This window comes from Pagrus pagrus (genome assembly GCF_965226575.1).
Source record: "Pagrus pagrus genome assembly, chromosome: 22".
Taxonomy (NCBI): Eukaryota; Metazoa; Chordata; class Actinopteri; order Spariformes; family Sparidae; genus Pagrus; species Pagrus pagrus.
The window spans coordinates 9,581,422-9,601,501 of NC_140204.1; the positions used below are offsets into that span (position 1 = coordinate 9,581,422).

At 44.2% G+C, this 20,080-nt stretch overlaps 1 protein-coding gene across 8 annotated transcripts in view; it reads left to right on the forward strand.

The window, feature by feature from the left end:
• LOC311251691 (nuclear factor 1 B-type-like) overlaps positions 1-20,080 on the forward strand; it is a 70,384-nt gene that overhangs the window by 39,023 nt on the left and 11,281 nt on the right. For 4 of the 8 annotated variants that reach the window (XM_084344278.1, XM_084344276.1, XM_084344282.1 and 1 more), the window contains exons 3-10: positions 1,494-1,550; positions 3,351-3,419; positions 6,922-7,042; positions 8,195-8,316; positions 11,943-12,077; positions 12,276-12,460; positions 14,930-15,068; positions 15,717-15,799. In XM_084344278.1, coding sequence (XP_084200404.1) covers positions 1,494-1,550; positions 3,351-3,419; positions 6,922-7,042; positions 8,195-8,316; positions 11,943-12,077; positions 12,276-12,460; positions 14,930-15,068; positions 15,717-15,799 — 911 coding nt within the window. The remainder of the gene's footprint in view (positions 1-1,493; positions 1,551-3,350; positions 3,420-6,921; positions 7,043-8,194; positions 8,317-11,942; positions 12,078-12,275; positions 12,461-14,929; positions 15,069-15,716; positions 15,800-20,080) is intronic. The other 4 variants (XM_084344277.1, XM_084344283.1, XM_084344280.1 and 1 more) reach the window with 3 other exon arrangements.

Consider the following 20,080-nt stretch of genomic DNA (forward strand, 5'->3'; position numbering starts at 1 on the left):
TGGATTGTCGATCAGACAAAACAAGCAATTTGACGACGTCACCTCGGGCTCTGGGATTCTCTCTGTAGTTTTCTCTCCGAGTCAGACAGGCGATCGACGATGAAATCATAATACGCAGCCCCGACTTTTCCGCGTGTGCACATGAGAGCTTTAACAGAGCGCATGTTTTAGACGTATTTAGGAAGCAGAACACAGGTATATTGTAAGACCACATCTTGTACGTTACTTGTTTTTAGGGCTAAGAACCCTGGAAAGAGGGGATTTTTTTTCCCTCCTCAACGTATGGTCCCGTTCCCTCCCTTCTTTGTCATTGTTGAGCTCCGGCCAAGAACATTCTGTTTTTGCAGCGCTGTTTAATAGTCAAATTCAGGAGAGGGGGAACAAGAGAGAGAGAGAGGGAGAGAGACAGAGGGAGAGAACGAGAAAGGGAATAAATCTTTCAACTTTTTTTCTTCTCTCTTTCCTTCTGTAACGCAGCTCATGAGAGCTGCGGCAGGAAAAGGGGGTGTTGTTGTGAGGCGAGGGTATCTGAGTTCACTGTCTTTAGCTTCTCGTCTCGGCTCTCTCGCGTTAGATGATAATCTCCCTGCTGGTTCTCATCGGGCCCTCGCTGTCGCAGGGCATGTGTGGGCCTGGGCCACTTTGAATCATTATGGGGGTCCACTCAGACGCTGCTGTTCGCCGTTTGGCGTGGCAGCAGTTCAGTTCTGCACCATGTGTGATCGCGGGGCCTTGCTACGTTGAGTCACTTGTTTTTCTTTTCCCGACATGCAGGATTTTAAACTGTTGATTTTGATCTTTGCTGCGAAGAGAAAGCGGCACCTGTGCCCGTCAGCGATCAGCCAGTGCGGGAGGAATGATAGGTTCGAGGTGAAAGACGTCAGTCCGGGACAACTCATACCAAAGTCTGCACACCGAAGCCGGTGGAAAGAATTCCACACATGTTTCCTCGCATTTCCTCAGCCCCTCCTGTCTTCTCTCCACGTTTTTTGTTCTGTGCGCTCGTACCTCGCACAGCAGGACCGAACACATTCTGTGTCCTCCCCCAGCCCCTCTTTGAAAAATTACCCAGAGGTCTGCTGGTAAAAAACTTTTAGGCTATCCTGTGTCAGACACCGAGCGTTTTCCTTTTTTTTTTTTCCACCCCTCCCATTAATGATAATGCTGTTCAAACAAAACTGCCTTGTTTAATGTACAGCGGGCGCGCTCTGCTTGACTGGTAGATAAGGAAATAAACATTAGTCACCAAGGAAGTCACGAAATGCACTTTGTCTTGTTGAGCGTCTTGACAGAAGTTGCTTTAGGTTTGATATCAGTGAGTTTCTGATAGGCCACAAGATAGTGTTTTCACCCAGCCACCAAACCTGCAGGAAATAATCAATGCTGACAAGAAAACTGTCTCACTAAGATGGTATGTTGCTGTCCGACGCTACAGTACACTGTCATGCTATACTAATCCCCCCCCCCCCTCCCGTCTCTCTGTGTGTTTGCAGACTCGCAGCAGTCAGGAAGTCCCAGTAACAATGAGCCAGGCAAGAACCCTCTTCCAGGTATGTACAGTAGCAGCCGTCCTCGCTCCTCCCTCCTGTCATCGCTCTATTGTTCCCAAGCAGCTCGCCCACTATGTACACCATAACTTACCTAGTTTAAATACTGTTGATCTGCCCCTGAACTCCTTGACTTGCAGTCCCTCGACTGTAAACAAGCTAACTGTAGTGCCGCAGCCTGAGGCACCAATTGACTTGGCTTGTGCGCCATGTGATCCAGTGTCAACTATATTCTTGAAATAACAGAAAACATGACTTCTCCAGCTACAAGTGATTTTTTTTAAGTGAGATGAACTGTATAAAAAGGAACCAACAGTACAAACTAGATAAACCGAATTAGCACGCTCGCTGTAAATAATAAAAAAGGCCACAGTTTTTAACTTTCCATGGGCTGAGGAGGAATAAAATTTAATTGGATCATTAAATTTGGATCGTCATCATCCCAGTGGCAGCATCAAACACAGTGTAAAAAAAAAAAAGAGAGAGAGAGACAGAGACACTAAAGACCTGGAGTGGAAATGTGACTACATATTGCACCTTTGGCTCGGAGCTGAGTGTGTCAAGGTGAGCCAGCAAAGCTGAGCAGCGGAGAATATTCTCTGACAGTGCCGTTGTTCCCCCGGACTGACCCGCGCTGTGTCGTCACAATGTTGGAATGAAAACAGTTTGAGAAGTATAATTAGTTTTCTACCTCAAGAGCAGGGCCTGCCGACGCAGGTGCCAAGGAAAACATGCTAGCGAGCCAATGACTCAGGCCTTGGAGGCCCTCCGCAGTGGCACTGTTCCCTGCAAAAGCCGTCGGCCTCGCTGGAGACATGAGGCTTTGTAGGTGCCAATCGAGCCGCCCGCCTATCTGTCTGGCACGGCCTGACTGCCCTTGGCACTGCATCAAAGCCAAGCCGGAGTCATTTGGGTGTCAATAACTCGTCTGGCTGTTTTACTTGACTGACAGCCTCTGATTAGTGTTGTCAAGTCCCGGGCAGATCGTACAGAACGCGACAAATGCGTCAACACTGCAAAACAAACGTCATTTCTTGCGTCTAACAATAGTTTTCTGAAAACAGGAGAAAAAATCGCTTTCGTGATTTCAATTTATTTACGTTGGAAAGAGTAAAGCACCTGCAGTAAATGACTCTTTAAAGTGCTCCTTTAGCATAACAGTGTCAATACTGGTTTGTTTTTACTCGTGTATTTGACCGAAGGGGCACGGCTCAAGCTTGCGTGTCACTCCCTCCGTCTCGCGCAACACCCGTCCTGTTACTCTTCAGCGTGCCGCACTGGGTGATCTGGTACCGTCAACATTACACAGCCAAGATCGCAAGGAAATATGTTAAGATGAAGATGAATTAGATCCTTTGACGGGAGAAAGACACGCCTGAAAAATACCGGAAAAGATACACGGACACTGATTAATACCCTGTTTTTAAAACAGTTTTTAAAAAATATTATATTATCCTGTCTTGGGTAATCTTCCGTGATAGTTTAATATCTTAACCCTATTGTTTCTGTATGATTTTGTGTTCTCTTCTAGATTTAAAACATACTGAAAATAAAAGTAAAAAAGAAACTGGTGGAGCATCTGAAAACAAGAAATAAGGATTTTGTTTTTGGGTTTCAGACTGAAGACATTGTCATATACTTAGCTCATAATACTACATTTTTAATAAACAAAAAGGATTAATAGTTCATCTAAAATGATGCAGATTGGTCGAGAATAATTGTAAACATGTTCATTTCACATATACTTTAATTCTGTTTCATGATGATGATCGAGTGATTTCCTGTGTGTCTCTGTGTCCACAGTCTACTTGGAAGACAGCTTCATCAAATCAGGAGTCTTCAGTGTTACAGAACTGGTGCGAGTGTCCAGAAGTGAGTACACACGCAGCCGTCTATTCTTTCTTCTACACCCACAAAGACGTTTGTCAGTTATTCTTTCACTTATCACTGGAGTGATTAGACATCCGCTCAGGTCGAAGCTGGGCGGAGCTTTGCCGGGAATCACATGAGGGCACCGAAGTCTCTGTGCCTACAAGAATGTTGAAGGTGCAAGTTTCCCTGCCCTAACAGGTGCAGCCAAGTCAATGTGAGTCAGGGACATGTCGCTTAATTAGTCTTTACACAACCATGAGAAAATTCTGATCAGGTAATGTGAGTGAAAACAGCCGTGTCGGTGCGCAGAAACTTAAAATCTGTCCTCGTGTTTTGCTCAGACCCAACGCTCGGGTGTTTACATATCAGCTAAAACATCTCGGTCTTTGATTTGTAAGACTAAATGTGCATTTCCTCTCACAGCTTTCCCGCAAATCCCACCGTCTTTGTATTTACTGAAATCCACCATGTAACTACGGTGTGGTAAATCCAGTTTGGCCAGTCACTTCTTGAAGCCGTCTCTATGAGCCTGCGCGCATCTGTATAGACACGTCTGGCGTCTGCAAAAAGCCGTTGACAGTTGTTCTTCCAGGAGGCCTCTCGCATCTGATAGCCGAGGGCACCCCGAGGCGCCGTTTACCTGCGCTGCCTCTGAGCCGAGGCTGTAACTGTGGAACGTGCCTGAGGTGCACAACGACTCCAGCCAGCCCCAAAAACCCGTGTTTAAAGGGAGCATACCTGTGCCGTGCCGTGCTGTCTGGGTATTGCTGGTGTGTAATTCATGTTGGGTGCTGCAGTCAGGAACAGTTCAAGTCAGTGTCTGTCTAAACTGGATTGAGAGGAGGTTTAAACTAAGTCAAAACAAATAAATCAGTGCCATTAATGTAAGCTTTCATTGTTTCGCTCATTTTTCCCGCAAAAATGTTAAACAATAGCTGGTTCCAGCTTCTTAAAGGGGCAATATGTAAAAAAAAATTTAATTTAAAATCATTGAAAATCAACTAAAATAAGAGTTTTGACGTCATTTCGAAGACATCTACGTATAGCGTTGCAGCGATATCTATCAAAGTTAGCATGCTAAGCAGCTAGCCCGCGCCCCTCCTGCCTCGTAACGCCACTTTGTACTTCAAAAGGGGATCTTTTGATAGTATAGCTCAGGTCTCTTACAGTTTCAGCTGGAAGATGTGTGCAAGCAGAGAGTCTGCTATGCTCTATTAGCTTTTTTAGTCAAATCAATAAACGTATTAAACTCAAAGAATGTCAAGTAAATAAATTATTACAAATTATAAATAAAGTTTTTTAAAATTAAATCCCTCTATATCCTCAAACTCTCAACTTGTTTAATCCATTAACATGTCACTCGGCTGAGAACAAGAAATAGTATTAAAAGCAGACCTTGGTTTCTGTGTTTTTTGATGTCGGAGCATAGTCCTGGTTGTCCTAACTGTCTCAAACGTCGCGCTTTGAAAGGCAGAAGCCACTCGTTTCCATGCTCAGACGCTGAATATCCTTTGAAAGGCTGTGTTTTTGTTTAGTGTTTAATTTGCCCCCTGACCAGATGGCCGCTGCGCCGGCGTGTTTGCTCTCATGTGACCGAGCCCCGGTTTCACTGAAGTCGAGCTGGAATTTTAAAAAGGTCGACGGACACACAGGAATTGTCACTCACTCAGCCGGTCACTCCCCGGGAAGATATCTAAGCAGCCGCTTGTCCGTCATCGCGCCTCTCTCCCAACTCTCCAGTCTGTTGAGACATTCTTTGAAGTCCATCAAAGGGAGCTGCCGAGTTCAAGGCTGACTTGCAATCCAGCGTTTCGACGAGGACACTCATTAATGCAACAGGAGCCTCGACTGCGAGTGCAAAAATATTTTGTCAACAGAAAATGTGGGCATGCACGGGCACATGAAACTAAGGAACTAAATCTTCGAGGACAATACACTTTCTCTTACCCTCTTACACAGTAAGATGAGCTACTGCTGGGAGAATCACTGTGTGGCAAATCAGTTGTTTCATTCACAGTTTTTTTTTTAGCTTAAAATTCAAAGCCGAGATTATTAAATGAGATGACGGGCAGGCCAGCCAAGTGGCATCGCAAATATCGTGTCGAGCCAAGAAGAGCGAAAGAGAGAAAGCAGCACAGAGAGAGATGGTTTTGGGAGGGGGGGGTATCCTCATCCATGAATGAAAAAAAACCCCAAAACAATGGTGTTGCATTCAGCGTCCTCGGGCCGGATGCATTCCTCCACAGACAGCACGGTATGGGTAGCAGCGGGTAGGGGCCTTTGCCAGGACTGTAGCGGGCTGCCAGGGCGGAGGCTGGCGGAGGGATCGTGCCAGTGGTGAACCTCAGACCACAACAGACGGCGCCACACACTCCATCCTCTCATCGACTCCAAACCAACCAACCGCTCGAGCTGCAGGCTGCCTCGCGGGCCACACACTGGAGAGAGAGACACACAGAGAGACAGAGGAGGGAGAGAGAGAGAGAGTGAGGATGGGTGGTGAACTCCTTTTGTTCTGTAAACAGTGGCCCGGCCTCCCCTGAAACAAAATCCCTCACCTTGACCGCAGGGAGAAAAACAACACCTTTTGCGCTGTAAATCACTATGTGAGGAGAGTGCTGAGTATGATACAGGCCCGTAGAGGAGTGAAGAAAATGACGGCGGTTGTGAATTTGGCTTCATCCAACTTGTGATAGAGCGAGGCTCGACCGCATTTTTCGGTTCGAACCAGACCGAAGCTGAGAGTAGTAACCGAGGCCGACCCCAGCCCGACAACTCGACAGGCGTCCTGTTTTTAAGCGAAAGCACTGAGTGTGTGTTACCCTGTCACGCAGTTGTTACCATGGTTACAAGTTGTCTGTTTACAATGATGACAGACATTCACAGTGTAGATGACAGGAAAAGGCGTCCTTCTATAATAAATAATAATTATATTATATATATATGTGTGTGTTTGTGTGTGTGTGTGTGTGTAGACACAAAATTTAGAAATGCTAGCTGGTCCTTTTTATATATATATTTTTTTATATATTTATATATGTGTATATATATATATATATATATATATGTATATATATATTAGTTGGCAACTAACTATCTTTCGATCGACTACTAGATTCATTGGCTGGACTAATTATGAGAAGAAGAAGAAGGAAAAAAAAACAGTTTCGTCCGTACAAAGGAAACGCAGCTCCAGTGAACTTGAGCCTCAGCCACTTTGGGAAGCAGTGACTTGTTAATCACAGTGCTCAGCAGAAACGCCTGTAATGGTCAGACGGTTAACCTGTGAACGGGGAGCGCTTAATTTGATACACAGGGCCTCTAAACACAAAGCATCAATAACAGTCCGTCAAGCCATTGTGCAATTAATTGTCCGTCTCTAGATGCAAAGATAGGAAAATACACAGAGCTCAGTCTGGCAACACTGCTGACATTGAACTCCTTCTATTGCAGTGATTTGCAGCCTGACTGTCTCTCTCTGTTTTCTCTGTGTCCTCTGCAGTGCCCATCACCCACGGTGCAGCGGTAAACTTCTCCATGGCCGACATGCCCAGCCAACCCTACTATCACGACCTGAACTCCAGCGTGGGGCTGCATCGCTCCCTGTCCTCCCCTCCCGGCAGGTCAGTAGAAGTTACAGCAACAGGACAAAGTCCATCTATTATAACATCATAGCAGACATTGTATTATTTTATGATATAATTACAAACACGGAAATATCTCAGTGAAGTTTAGTCAAGGACAGTGCGTGACCTGTGTCCACGATTCTCTTTATGTTTATATGGAGCTGAAATTAACCATTAGATGGGATGTTTACTTAGATATCCAAAGAAGCCAAGAGTTATATGAGAAGATAGACACATAAATAAAATATAGTTAGCTTAGCTTAGCATTAAAACGGCTAGCCTGGCTCTGTCCAAAGCAGGCGCACCTCTAAAGCGCGCTTACTAACATGTTTTTTGGGTTGTTTAGTCAGTACAAAAAAAAGAGTCAAGTGCTCATCATGCAGAATGGCCTATTTCAGAATAATGCATATAATATCATTGAATTATAAATATTAATATGTACTGTTTTAAACTGTTGAAGCTGGTAAAGGTGGAGCTTTTTCATTACTAAGTATACTACAAGGTAGCTTTTCCAATTTTACCCTGGGGATCATCTTATCTTATCCATAATATTACATCATTATTTATATATTGATTAAATGTTGTATTTTTAATATGAATCTGCAAGACCAGGGTTTGCCCTTCCATTATAAGGCTTAGACGCAGCACCCAAGCCATTATGGGCACCACCCAAGCTGCATAACTTAATTACTTTACCCAGATCTAATGGTCGTAGTTGGTCCCCAGTGGAATTATTTAGCAAGTTTTGTCCTTAAGCTTATTGGTTGTTGTTTATTTACCATATGCTCCAACTTTTGTACACACACATGTTCATAATAATGGTACAAAATGATGTGAAATAAGTGCACCAACTCTTCCACAAACCCGGGGAAAACTTAAGTTATCAATAAATGTAGTGGAGTAAAACATACATTATTTTCCCCTGAAATATAGTGAAGTAGAAGTAGAAAGTAGCTGAAAATGCATATACTTCGAGTACAAGCACCTTGAAATTGTAAATGTACCAAGTTATTTTCCACCACTGTAAACTAGTCCTTCAACTAAGCATTCACACACAATCTGTGCCAAACGTCCACATAAACTGCCCAGAAACAGTACAGGCGCTGAGGTCATGATACCATGAAACCATAAATTTCTCCATGTCCACAGCAAAAGGCCCAAAACCGTCAACATGGATGAGAACATGGACACCAGCCCGACGGGACCTGACTTCTACTCGTCACCCAGCTCACCAGCCAGCAGTCGGGCCAACTGGCACGATCGAGACGGAGGTGATTTTCCTGTTTTTATTTGACCACTTTTATTTACCTGCGAGAGTCAGTAACGCCCTCCATCTCTTCACACAGTTACACAAACATTCAGAGTCAGGAACAGCCCTGTGCCGCCGCGGCCTCGCGCAGCTTGTTGACAGAACTTAAACAAGGATGAGACAGCGTTTCGTCCGCATGGCATGCAAATCAGATTTGATCAAAGCAAACGCCTCGCGTTGTTTTTTAACAGCAGCTGAACTCTGTTTAACTCTCAGCTACTGTACATCAATGCCGCCACCCGTTATACTGCGGATGAACTGCATCTGGTTTCTCTGCATGAACCCGCTCAACCCGTTTAAAATACATACCATGACAGAGATAGCCCCAGGCATCGGCAGTCATATAAATGTTAAAGCCCATTTGAACTGCTGTCTGAATGTAAATCTGTATTCTCTCACACCTGTCGCTCGCACAAAGGAAATATCAGATCCTGCAACGCAGAGCGTTTGCCCCGAGAACATACTGTTCCAGCTGAAATTCACAACTCTAAAAAAAAAAACTGATGGCGCTCCTTTTCATTTCTGCTAAACTTTGTAAATTGAGTTTGACTTTCATTCAAGAGCAAGTTGTGAGTGTGTCCACAGACAGATAGCTGAAACACCTTCTAAGTGACTGTTAGGGAGAAACTCCTATTTATAAACCCGCAGAGAGAGTGCGTCAGATGATCTCTCCTCAGGAAATCAGGCTATACGTCTTGGCTGAACTTGAGAGAACATCCCCATCCGTGGAGTTCAGATGATCGTGAGCCAGCTTTAAAAAGACACAGGACTAGTTAGAGGGGAATTAAGAAGTAAAGCCCGCCTAATGAGCTCGTTCATAGGGCTTACCGGATCCAGGAAAAAAAAAAGGGAATAAGGTAGAGGTGTGTGTATCGAGGACACAAGCGCACCGCCTTGCATGCCTGTTTCGAAAGCGAGATCCTCACGGGACAGCTTGCATGTCTCATTACGTTTGTCTCCCGGTGCAGAGCCGAGCCCGTCACCCTTTTAATTAAGGCCTCACTGTCCCGTGTTTCCGGCTCAGTCTCACTCTCCGCTGACTTCTTTCCACACTCTGCTGCCCGCGCTGCCTCCTGATTTTACTCCAGGAGGTGGTTGGAAACGTTTTTGTTCGACTCTGAGAGAGAAAATGATTTCCTCATCAAGACTCTGTAGACCTCCTCGTTTTTGCTTTTCTCTCCAGCCTTCTTCTTTTTCTTTTTTTTTCTTTCTCTGAAACATTTCGAGTATAATAAGTTGGAAAGCTGAAAGAGGGAAACACCAGATGACACACACGAGACAACAGCACTGGTGGGATCCAACCACAGCCCAATGTGGCTACGTGAAATTTCAGCCTGTCCCGTCGCACATGGCCCGGGAGTACTGCTCAGCGTAAACTTAGACACTCTGGGCGAGGAGAAAGGAAAAGCAGTGGGTAGGAAACCCTCCAAAGACAGCCATTATTCTGTCAGGAGAGAATAAATGAGAAGTGGTGTGATATTAAACCCATATGAGGCCTCCCAAGTGCCAAGCGGTCATTTCTCGCACATGGTTGTCGTTCGAGAAAAGCCTCACCCTGTAAAGGGTTTTCTCTCTTGAAGGAAGACATTGATTTTACGTTTGCAGGATTTTTTAATGCGAAGGTACAAGGTCGCCCGTTTGATACGATATATACCAGATAGAGATTTTGTTTACGCCTTAACAAACTAAATAAACAAACGCTCTTTGTTTTCATGACTGAATAAACTAAATAAACAAACTGACCTTAAAGGACGACACAGTTTCATACTGTTTTACTTTGTTTATGCGTGGCGGACCCTGCCACCTTTCTAGCTTCAAACCTACACAGCGCTACTTTAAACATGTAAAAATAGTGTTTTTTTAATTTCTAGTAATCTAGTTGTCCCGTTTGATTTCCTGAGGCAGTCCAGCTGAGTCTCTGATGGATTCAATTAGCAGAAGAGAGGAAAAGCACAATACTCCGAAACATGCCGCAGAAATGTCCCATTTTTTACACGGAAACATTAAGCAGCGATATCAATCTTCTTCTCCGAGGTATTTCTGCCTCTGACACAGAAAATGAAAGCACTTAAGCCTGTATCCTCTTGCAACCTCAGACTGGGAAATCCCCCTGAATTCCAGCCACCTTTTGTCGCTCTGTTTCTCTGGAGATGAGCGATTCTTCCCGTCGGATCCTTCCCCCGGCGTGTGAGGGAAGGACGGTTTAAACGCTGGAAATGCCTCGACAACAAGGGGTTTATACCGCTTATTTTGGGGGGAAGAGATGGACCATCTGTAGGTTATACACCCCGAGAATCTGTGACGGAGCAGAAAAGCACTTGATGAATGTTCAGAATGAAGAACAGGCAGACATAGGCCATTGCCTCTCGCATCTAGTTCTTATCACGTTCCCTTCAGACACTGTCTTACCATGGAAAATTGAAAACCGCACAGCCGTGACAGCAGAACACCGCTCGTCAAAGTGCAGAGCAGCGATAATGAGCAACATGTAAGAGTTAGCGCACATACTTTTGAGTTTATAGAGAAGTGCACAAATTTTTCCAAACAAATTTCATGTCTTCTGCTGAGCCTCCGGGATTATGCATGGGGAATTACAGTAGCTCGTCAGACGGCGTGTTAGGCCGAGGCGAGCAGATGTTACAGTGTAATGTTCTATTTAAGATTACGTGAGGGTCTCGAAATTCTTAAATCCCATTTGAGCGACCGGCTGCTTTACAAGCGCGCATCAGTTGACTGGATTTAATCGTCTGCTCAGACATGACAAAAGCCGAAAGTTTCACAGGACTCCTCTGTCCGGTGATTTGTAATGATTCCAGAGATTAGAAGTGGTTTTGACCCGTCGCAGTCTGTGATTTACAAAATACGTTTCCCAGTGTCTGCTGCATTTCGCGAAAAGACAGAGGGGCCCCTTGGTAATACTAATCCCACGCAGATCAAATTCTGCTTAATTTCAACCGTAATTCATTTTTGGCACTTAATTCCTTTCATTCACGAGAAACGGAGGCATTAGAGGAGGCTGTGGGGAAGCGTTTGATTAGTTTTTCGGCAGCACACCTAAAGTTATGCTAAAAAAAAAAGTTAACCTTGGTATGTTTATTTTTTTTTTTGCACCATTGAAGTTGTTTGATTTCATTTTCCTGTTAGAAACACAACACGGCAGCTGCGACAAATTCCTCACTGCCATGTTTCTCCCATCTTGTCTCGTGCCCTAAGAAATAATGAAGGCATTTTACAGGCTTTCTGATGATCCTTAAAAAGTTGAATTTTTGGCCATTTACTTTTAGACATTTGCATTTCTTCAGTCTCACTTTTAAACGTTTTTTCTGGAGAAATGTTTGTACCGATCACGCTTTAACAAGACAAAACCAAGATGCAGTCAATAGCCACTAATCTATCAGAGCAAACTCAGCTAGTGTGTCATGATGTGATGTCTTAAAAGTGTTTCTGTTAAAGGATTCACCCAAAAATGAAAATTCACTCATCTACTCTACTCTACCCCCTTTCCATCAGCATGAAAGTTGAAAATGAGCGTGACTATATTCTGATCTTTATGCGTTTGTGTGTGCTCCTGTGTGTTTCCCCCACCAGCAGACATGTCCTCTCCCACCATGAAGAAGCCAGAGAAGCCGCTGTTCAGCCCCACCTCCCCGCAGGACTCCTCACCACGACTCAGCACTTTCCCTCAGCCTCATCACCCAGGCCTAACAGGTGTAGGACACAGTGGTGAGTGTTACCGCTGACTTTCACCCACGGGCTCTCTTTTTCAAAATCTGGAGCTCTAATCCACTTTTTCCCCTCATTAACACAGTCAAAAAATCCATGTCGATACTTAATTTACCCTCTGGGATCAATGATGATCGCTTTATCCTAATCTTTATCTCCCTCTTCGCTCTTCTTCCTGTCTGTCTCTTTCTCTCGCAGTTATATCGACGAGGAGCCCCCCTCCACACTCGCCCCTGCAGTTCTCGGCCTCGGCTATCTTGCCCCCGGCCCCGTCGCCCTACTTCTCGCACACCACCATCCGCTACCCGCCCCACCTCAACCCTGCTGATCCCCTCAAGAGCTACGTGCCGTCATACGACCCGTCCAGCCCACAGAGCAGCCAGGTCAGTCGAAGGAGACACGACTTTCATGGCCTCGAGTGGTCCTTTGTTATCTCGCTCAGCTCTAGAGATTCGAGATAAGATCAATTATAGCATGCTTTTGTCATTATTTCATTACTACAAGTTAAGTAACATCATCCTGTTTTGCTTCATTTTCTTATCTGAAAGCTGCTCCTGGTTAATGCTCTTTATTCATGGTGTGGGTCAGAACGACATGTTTATAGAAGTACTTTTCTCAAGTCCAGGAAATCTAAAAAAAAAAAAAAAAAGGAATCCTTTTACAAACCCCAAATTAGACGTTTTAAGCCCTTAAGCTGACCACAATTTGATAGGATTTTGTCCTGGGAACCCCTAAACTGACACACACTGGATGAGTGCTCTTCATGGAGTACTGGGCCGCCTGCGCTGTATCTGGGGACAAATCTATAATTACAATAACCATCCTAAAAAAAGAGCTAATTAATTAGAAGAAATGACAATAAATTAAATCACAGTTAAATTAAACCACTCTTCGTTTTGCAGAGAAAAAAAAACCCTAGACTGAACTGTGCGGACCGCTTAAAGGGGCACTATGCAGTTTTGGAGAAGAAATTCAAACTCAGAATTTTAATATGTACAATATTAATGAGGTAATAATACTCAGAAATATGTATTTTTTTTAGGCATAAAAATCAGTCACTGCAGATCTTTCTCTCCTGGTCAAAACGTCTTCCCCAAAACTACATATTGCGCCTTTAATGTGACCGAGACGCGTATATTTCCTGTTTGATATAAGGCTCATGCCAAGGGTTATAGTACATTCCCGGCCTTATATTTGTAGCCCGGCTACGAAAAAAAAACAACACAGCCCGATGTCTCCATAAAGAAGTCAACCTAACTATTGCGATTGCAGTCACACGTGACATACAAAACTGTATCAAGACATTGTAGTAAATCAAGTAGCTCAGGGCTTTTATACATTCTGGGTACACAGTGCGGCCAGTGTGCTGGAAAGAGAGCGAGAGAGGAGAGAGAGAGCAGGCGTCTCTATAGATGAGAGAGCAGTGTGATATTTATGTGAGTTTTATATCCCCGCTGTTCTCACTGTAAACAAAGGCCTCGTAGACGGCTCCATCTCCAGAGCAGGGAGCGGGGTTGGAGGGAGGGGGTCGGATGAGGAGGGTGGTGGTGGTGGCGGCGGTGGGGGAACTGTTACTCTAGAGAAAAACCGCGGGGAATGATAAAGGTTGTAAATATTTGCCGTTGCCGGGGCCCGGCTCTTGTGCAGAATTAACTGGCCCTCTGCTGGGGTGCTGGAGAATGGAGAGAGGGAGGGGGGGTGGTGGTGAAGGTGGGGTCCGGTAGGGAAGAGAGAGAGCTGGAAGACCAGTTGGGAGAGGATGGAGGAGGGAGGAGAGTGGAAGAGGGAAGGAAGGGGGGGGGGGGCTCGGCAAATAACACAGCGCTTATAATCCCATGGACGAGTGCCAGAATGTTTTTATGCTTGCTTTAACGCAGATTATATTACACTCTAATTAAACATTCTATTCACATGGGAGGGAACCCTGTGGACACAATTCTTTCCCAAAAAGGCCTGTTTGAGTTTTGAACTCGGGGCGGCCCTGAAACGAACGCCCCAGACAGTCTCCAGCCGTCTGAAAGAGTAGCTCCCACTAGCTTCCTTTATTTCTCCCTCCGTATATATAGTCTCTCCGCCTCGCTCTCTCTCTCCGCACTCGCACATTCACGCCATTGTGGCGGGTCACTCCGCGGCTCCCTCTGCCTTTTCACGCCCGAGTCCTCCTAAATTCCATTTATGGGCGCCATTAAAATCATTGTTTGAAATCATGTAGGAAATCCATCGTAAGTGACTGAGGATCTATTGTTGCCGGTGCCCCCCCAGAGTTTTTAGTAATAACTGTGACAACAGAGCGGCTGAAAGTGCTAAAATCTTTTCTCCACGCCGGGCATTAAATGTAAGACCGAGAGCCGTCCGGTCACCTTTTGTTGTTGGTTTTAGGTCTGCGAGGCCAGACAGAGCAGTTAAGATGAGTTAACTGCCGCAACAAGGGAGGGGGGGACAGGACATTCAGCTTGTTTAGCGCTAACCGTTCTGGAAAAGCGTAGTTTGTTACATGCTTGTATTGGTTTATTGAGATCTGGCCGACTGCACATTTACAAGCGAGCGAGAGCTTGTAAACATAAGTCGGTGGACACAGTTTGCTTGTCCTCGCAGAAGTTTAGAGGTTTTAGTGGCAGACAAAACAAATGCGCCACCTTTACCGGAGCATGATTGCTTGTGATATTGTGATACTTTAGGCGGTGTTGACCGTTGTTCTCAGCTTACCAAACAAACTGAAAACAATGGCTGATTAACTCCAGAGATGGGAGTGAACCACTCCACGTGTCTGGCATGAACGGTCCCGGTCTAAATAAATCATTTTTTCGAAATAATACACTTGAGCTGAATTGTGTTTCGTTCCCCACCTGCAGCCTAACAGCAGTGGTCAGGTGGTAGGAAAGGTCCCGGGCCACTTCACCCCAGTTCTGGCTCCCTCCCCACACCACGGCGCAGTGCGACCCGTCTCGCTGTCCATGCCCGACACCAAGCCCATCACCACATCCACAGAAGGTGAGTGCGCACCAGCCGTTACTGATCCACCAAACACAGAGCGTTGCTGCTGAGGAATAATGCCAAGACCAACTATTTTTTTTTATTTTTCATTATTTCATTGCTGTGGGATGTGTTTTTGTCTTACTCCGTATGCTCATGAATATTGTGAGAGCACCAGAGGAATCATGTTAAAACTTACTACCAGGCTAAAAATCAGCATCTTCATGTTTCGCTGCCCTTGCTGGTGTAAAGTTTCAAGTCTGTTGCAGCGCTTGTGTGCCATCAGTGAGGTCGTCACTGCATTAAAGGGGCACTATGTCGTTTTTGGAGATAATGGTTAAGTTTAGATAGATGGTTTCAAGTTGCTCTTTTACCGGAAACGGCAGTCCAAAACTAACATATCCAGTATTAAATCATCTGTAAGACATCGATGGAAAGATTATCAAATAAAAAAAAAACATTACAAGACTAGCGAAACAGTATTTGTGGAGAAATATGTAAAAAAAAAAATGTAACCCTGTGGGACTCTACATGCACTTTTTTACTATTAATTGCTGTTGTTGCTCTAAGTAACTCTGGATGAGAGCAGCAGCTACTTGTGAATTCCTGAAATACTATTTGTAATGCGAGCATGTATTTGTGTCTTTGTGATGCCTTGTTACCCAGGCTACTCAGCCCCTGGCACCCCAACGGCTAACCGTTTTGTAGGCCTGAGCCCGAGAGATCCCGCCTTCCTCCACCAGCAACAGGTGAGATCTTCACTCCCCTCCAGCACCAGCACCAGCACTCAGCTCCTGTTATCCTTTCATTTTTTCTGTCCCACATCTCCCCATACATCAAATGTGAAATCCATGCCCTCTAAAAAAAAAAAAAAAAAGCCCGTGGCACTCTGAATTCGATTTGCAGGAAGTCTCGTTAGGTCAGAGCCCTTTCCAGAACAGATCACAGCTCTCATTGGCTGAGGTCGAGCATAGCAGTTATTGACCTAAAACATTATCAACACATAGTTTTTCATACCTCAAAAAGATTGAGGCTTAGCACGTCTAAGGATAGCAGGTTATAGTGATAATCAATAAGCACTATGATGATGTTCTCTTTTTACTACGGTGTTAATTTTTAACGTTATTAACACATTGAACATTTTATTTTAAGGGACACTTAAAGATCTTTTAATGACCCACAATTTAGTATCCTCAGTAGCTGAATTCGAGGATATTACATCCATTTTATAATATATATATTTTATAAAAGTGCAAAAATACATTTTGTAAGCAAAGTAGAATTAACCTCATGTTGGTAATCCACGCGGGCAAAAAAATGACAACAGCACTTGTACATTTTCTCTTGAATTTTCAGTATTGATAAATATATAAGTGTAATTTTGAGTGTGTGTGTGTGTTTGTGGTGTGCGCTTGAGCTAAAATCTTACAGTCTAGACTAGAAAACCCGGCATCTGTTTCCTTAAGGTCACTTTAAAGAAAGAAATGAAAGTGTCAGGAAATTCACTGTCATTGTGTGGCCACTGCTCACAAGATGGATGGGACATGTGGGTGACTCTGCGAGTGTAATGTGCTCGGCTCTATTTCCTTCACACACACACACGCACACACACAGCACACGTAATCGGTACACTCCCTCATTTACGGCACACAAGCTGAATATTTAGCGTTGGCGTCACGCGGTTGCACCAGCGTCGGCCCTAGGAACATATGTGTTGACCCCGTGTGTGTCTGTGTGTGTGTGTGTGTTTGCGAGGTTAGGAGTGTTGCGGTGTTGTCGGACGGGGAGAGAGTGCTCTCCCCCACCCCGTCTTATTGAAAGCCCTGGTCTCAGGCCAAGGCTTTTCCAACCACAACTAATTGAATGCATCTGCACGCGGCTACATAATGATCGCTGGGTTTCTCCTCAGCTCGCCTTTTTTTTTTTTATGTTTAGTAAAAATGACAAAGCTGGCCTCTGTTTCCTCACTCCTCTTTCAGGCTTTCCTTTTTCCCTCTCTGCCTTTCTTACTCCCCATTTTTTCCTAAAATCAGAGTAGGGCAAAAAATAAAAAATAAAAAAAAAAAATCTGTGAGTGTTTGTCAGCAGTAGTGGGATGCTTTTATTCCACCCGGGAGGAGAAGGAGGAGGAGAGGGAGGATTCACTTGGCTGATGTCGCACAGTTTGTCACATTTTCTTGTAGCCCTGCTACTTCTTTCACTGAGGCACAAAGTGACTACACTAGACAGCAGCAGTCTGAGCGAAACTGCATGAGCCACTGAATTTTGTCCAAAAGCTTTGCCCCCAGAGGCTAAATGTGAGGCACTTTTGGAGCGTAAATCAGCCAGATATATAAATATCCGCCTCCGGTATGATAATAAAATGAGAAACGCTGTTATTTTATTTCCTAATTTGTAATCATCCAAAATGTAATGCTCCTAAAACATATTTTTGTGATCCTGTTGCACTGACAAGGCACAACATAAATTATTTCAGGCCCAGGGAAGATAAACACATCAGCGGCTTAAAATTCAAAAAGAAGAACGGAGGATTTCCAAGCACAACAGTGACACCTCTCTAGAAGGTTATTACGCTCTATATCCAGACGGATAAATGTTCATGTCGGCTTAGGGAACTCTAAACAGTCTTCACGTTGATTCATCATGCTTCTGCTTGTGACAGTTGTTTTTGTTTTCTGCGGTATGGATTCTGGCCCGGCGGAGCGGGCCAACACCGAGCCAAGTCCATCAGGACTAAACACTTTCACAGAATACTCTGTCATTGTCTTCATCTGGCGGTGGGATGTTTATTGTGTGGGATCTGTGAGGCTTAGAGACACTTTGAGTTGTTTAGCTGCAGCCGTTTGTCGCTAGGCTTGGTTGGAAAAGGGAAGAACGTCACACATACATGCCTAGGTCTTTAACCGTGGTCAGCGAAGGGCTAGGATCATGGAGGTGCACTGTTCTTTGTCTGTCTGTCTGTCTGTCTGGCTGGCTGTGTGATGGATAGAGGCATGTCCCGCACTGCATCCATTTCTGCTGCTGTCAGAGCTACCTTTGATTTTTTTTGTTTTCTTTTCGAGTAGAAACAGGAATCAGAAGTAGGACTGGAACTAAAGATTATTCGCACAATGAGTTGCTAAATTAAAGCTCGTCGCAATTTCCCAGAGCCCATATTGACATCTTCAGATAGCCTCTTTTGTCCAACTAATAGTCCAAAACCCAAACACTCTTCATTTACTATCACAAATGACAAAGAAATGCAGCAAATCCTTACGTTTAAGAAGCTGAAACTAGCTTGAAAAATGACTGAAATGATGAATCAATTATGAAAATAGTTGTAGTTTTGGGGAAGAAATTTAAAATCTTCATTGACTGATACCTTCTTTATGCTTAAACAAACTAAATAAACAAACTGTCTTTGTTTTCATGACTAAATAAACAAACTGACCTTAAAGGACAACACAGTTTCATACTGTTTTACTTTGTTTATACGTGGCGGACCCTGCCACCTTTCTAGCTTCAAACAGTGTTCTGGGAGCTTATTTTCCTCTGAGAACAGCTTGTTTATTCACTTATGGAAATAGTAAATATATCCGAGTTTGTATTATTACCATAGTAATATTGTAAATAATGTAATTCTGAGTTTGAATTTCTTTTCCAAAACTAGGCAGTAGTAATTAGGCGATCGACTGGAAGTTTAATCAACTATATGTTGCAGCTCCAGTCAGAAGGCAATTTAATTTTTGGCAAACTGGAACGATTGTTTTAATAATATAGCATAAACATAGATCTCCCGATGCTGATCCAATCTGCTGCTACAGTGCTAATCCCAAACTATGAATCATAATTACATTAATTCATTACTATGAAATACATTTAGTCATCTGATAACTTGATAGCAAAGCTGAAAACAACCTACTTTTTTTAGAGCAGGACCTATTTAAAAATGTGGCACCACTAAAATAGAAGTCCCCGGATACACACACACACACACACACACACACACAGTAGGCTTCAAAAATGAAAAAAAACAAAAACAAAACAACACCACCACACGCTCCCACACCTGCTCTACGATTCCCAGGCAGCGAATGTGTGAAAACCCTCCATTCATCTCTCGCCTTGGTTAACCCCTCGAGGGAATGCCACCATCTAGCATTCCGCTGGGAAAGATCCGTGATCAGATGTCATTTGGTATTATCTAAGGAAGGATCCTAATCCACAATCTGCCCGCATCTGTTTGCTAACGTTCCCCGGCTCCGTCCCCCCTTTTTCCCCGCTGCCCGTGCCACTCTTGATGTGCCGGTGCCAGCGGACAGATGGCGAGCCCCTCGAGGAGCGGTGGCACCGAGCGTCTGGCCCAGCCCGCACATTCTCTCCAAGCTTTTGTCAGGCTGGAGAGCGCGGGAGCGGCGCGGGGGTTTAGTCTCCAAGCCCCTCGATAAATACAGTGGATGGAACAAGATGCATTGTTTCCTATTCAGTTTATTAATGAAGTTAAACTAATATATTAAAGTGTGATTTACAGAAGGGTCATTATTGAAAGCTGCTCCTTAAAGGTGCACAAGAAATTCCTATCGGAGGAGAAAGATCTTCATTGACTGGATTTTTATGCTTTGACAAACTAAATAAACAAACTCTTTGGTTTCATAAACTGAATAAACAAACTGACCTTAAAGGACAACACTGTTTTACTTTGTTTATATGTGGCGGACCCTGCCACCTTTCTAGCTTCAAGCAGTGTTCTGGGGACCTTATTGTCCTCTGAGAACAGCTTGTTTAATCGGTAACCGATTAATTTGTATTACCTTATTAATATTGTAAATATGAATTTCTCCTCCAAAACTACGCAGCGCCTCTTTAATTCTCACTTTCTCGCCACTTTACATTCGTTCCAGAGAACATAACAAAACACAGATCACTGTATTTAAGTGCGGCTCAAGTAGGAAACCATCATCTTCTCCCGACGCGTCCGTCCAGGTGCTCAGAGGAGCAAAGGAAAGAAAAAAAAAACATTTTTCAAACCGCCGCAAATGGCTCTGAATATT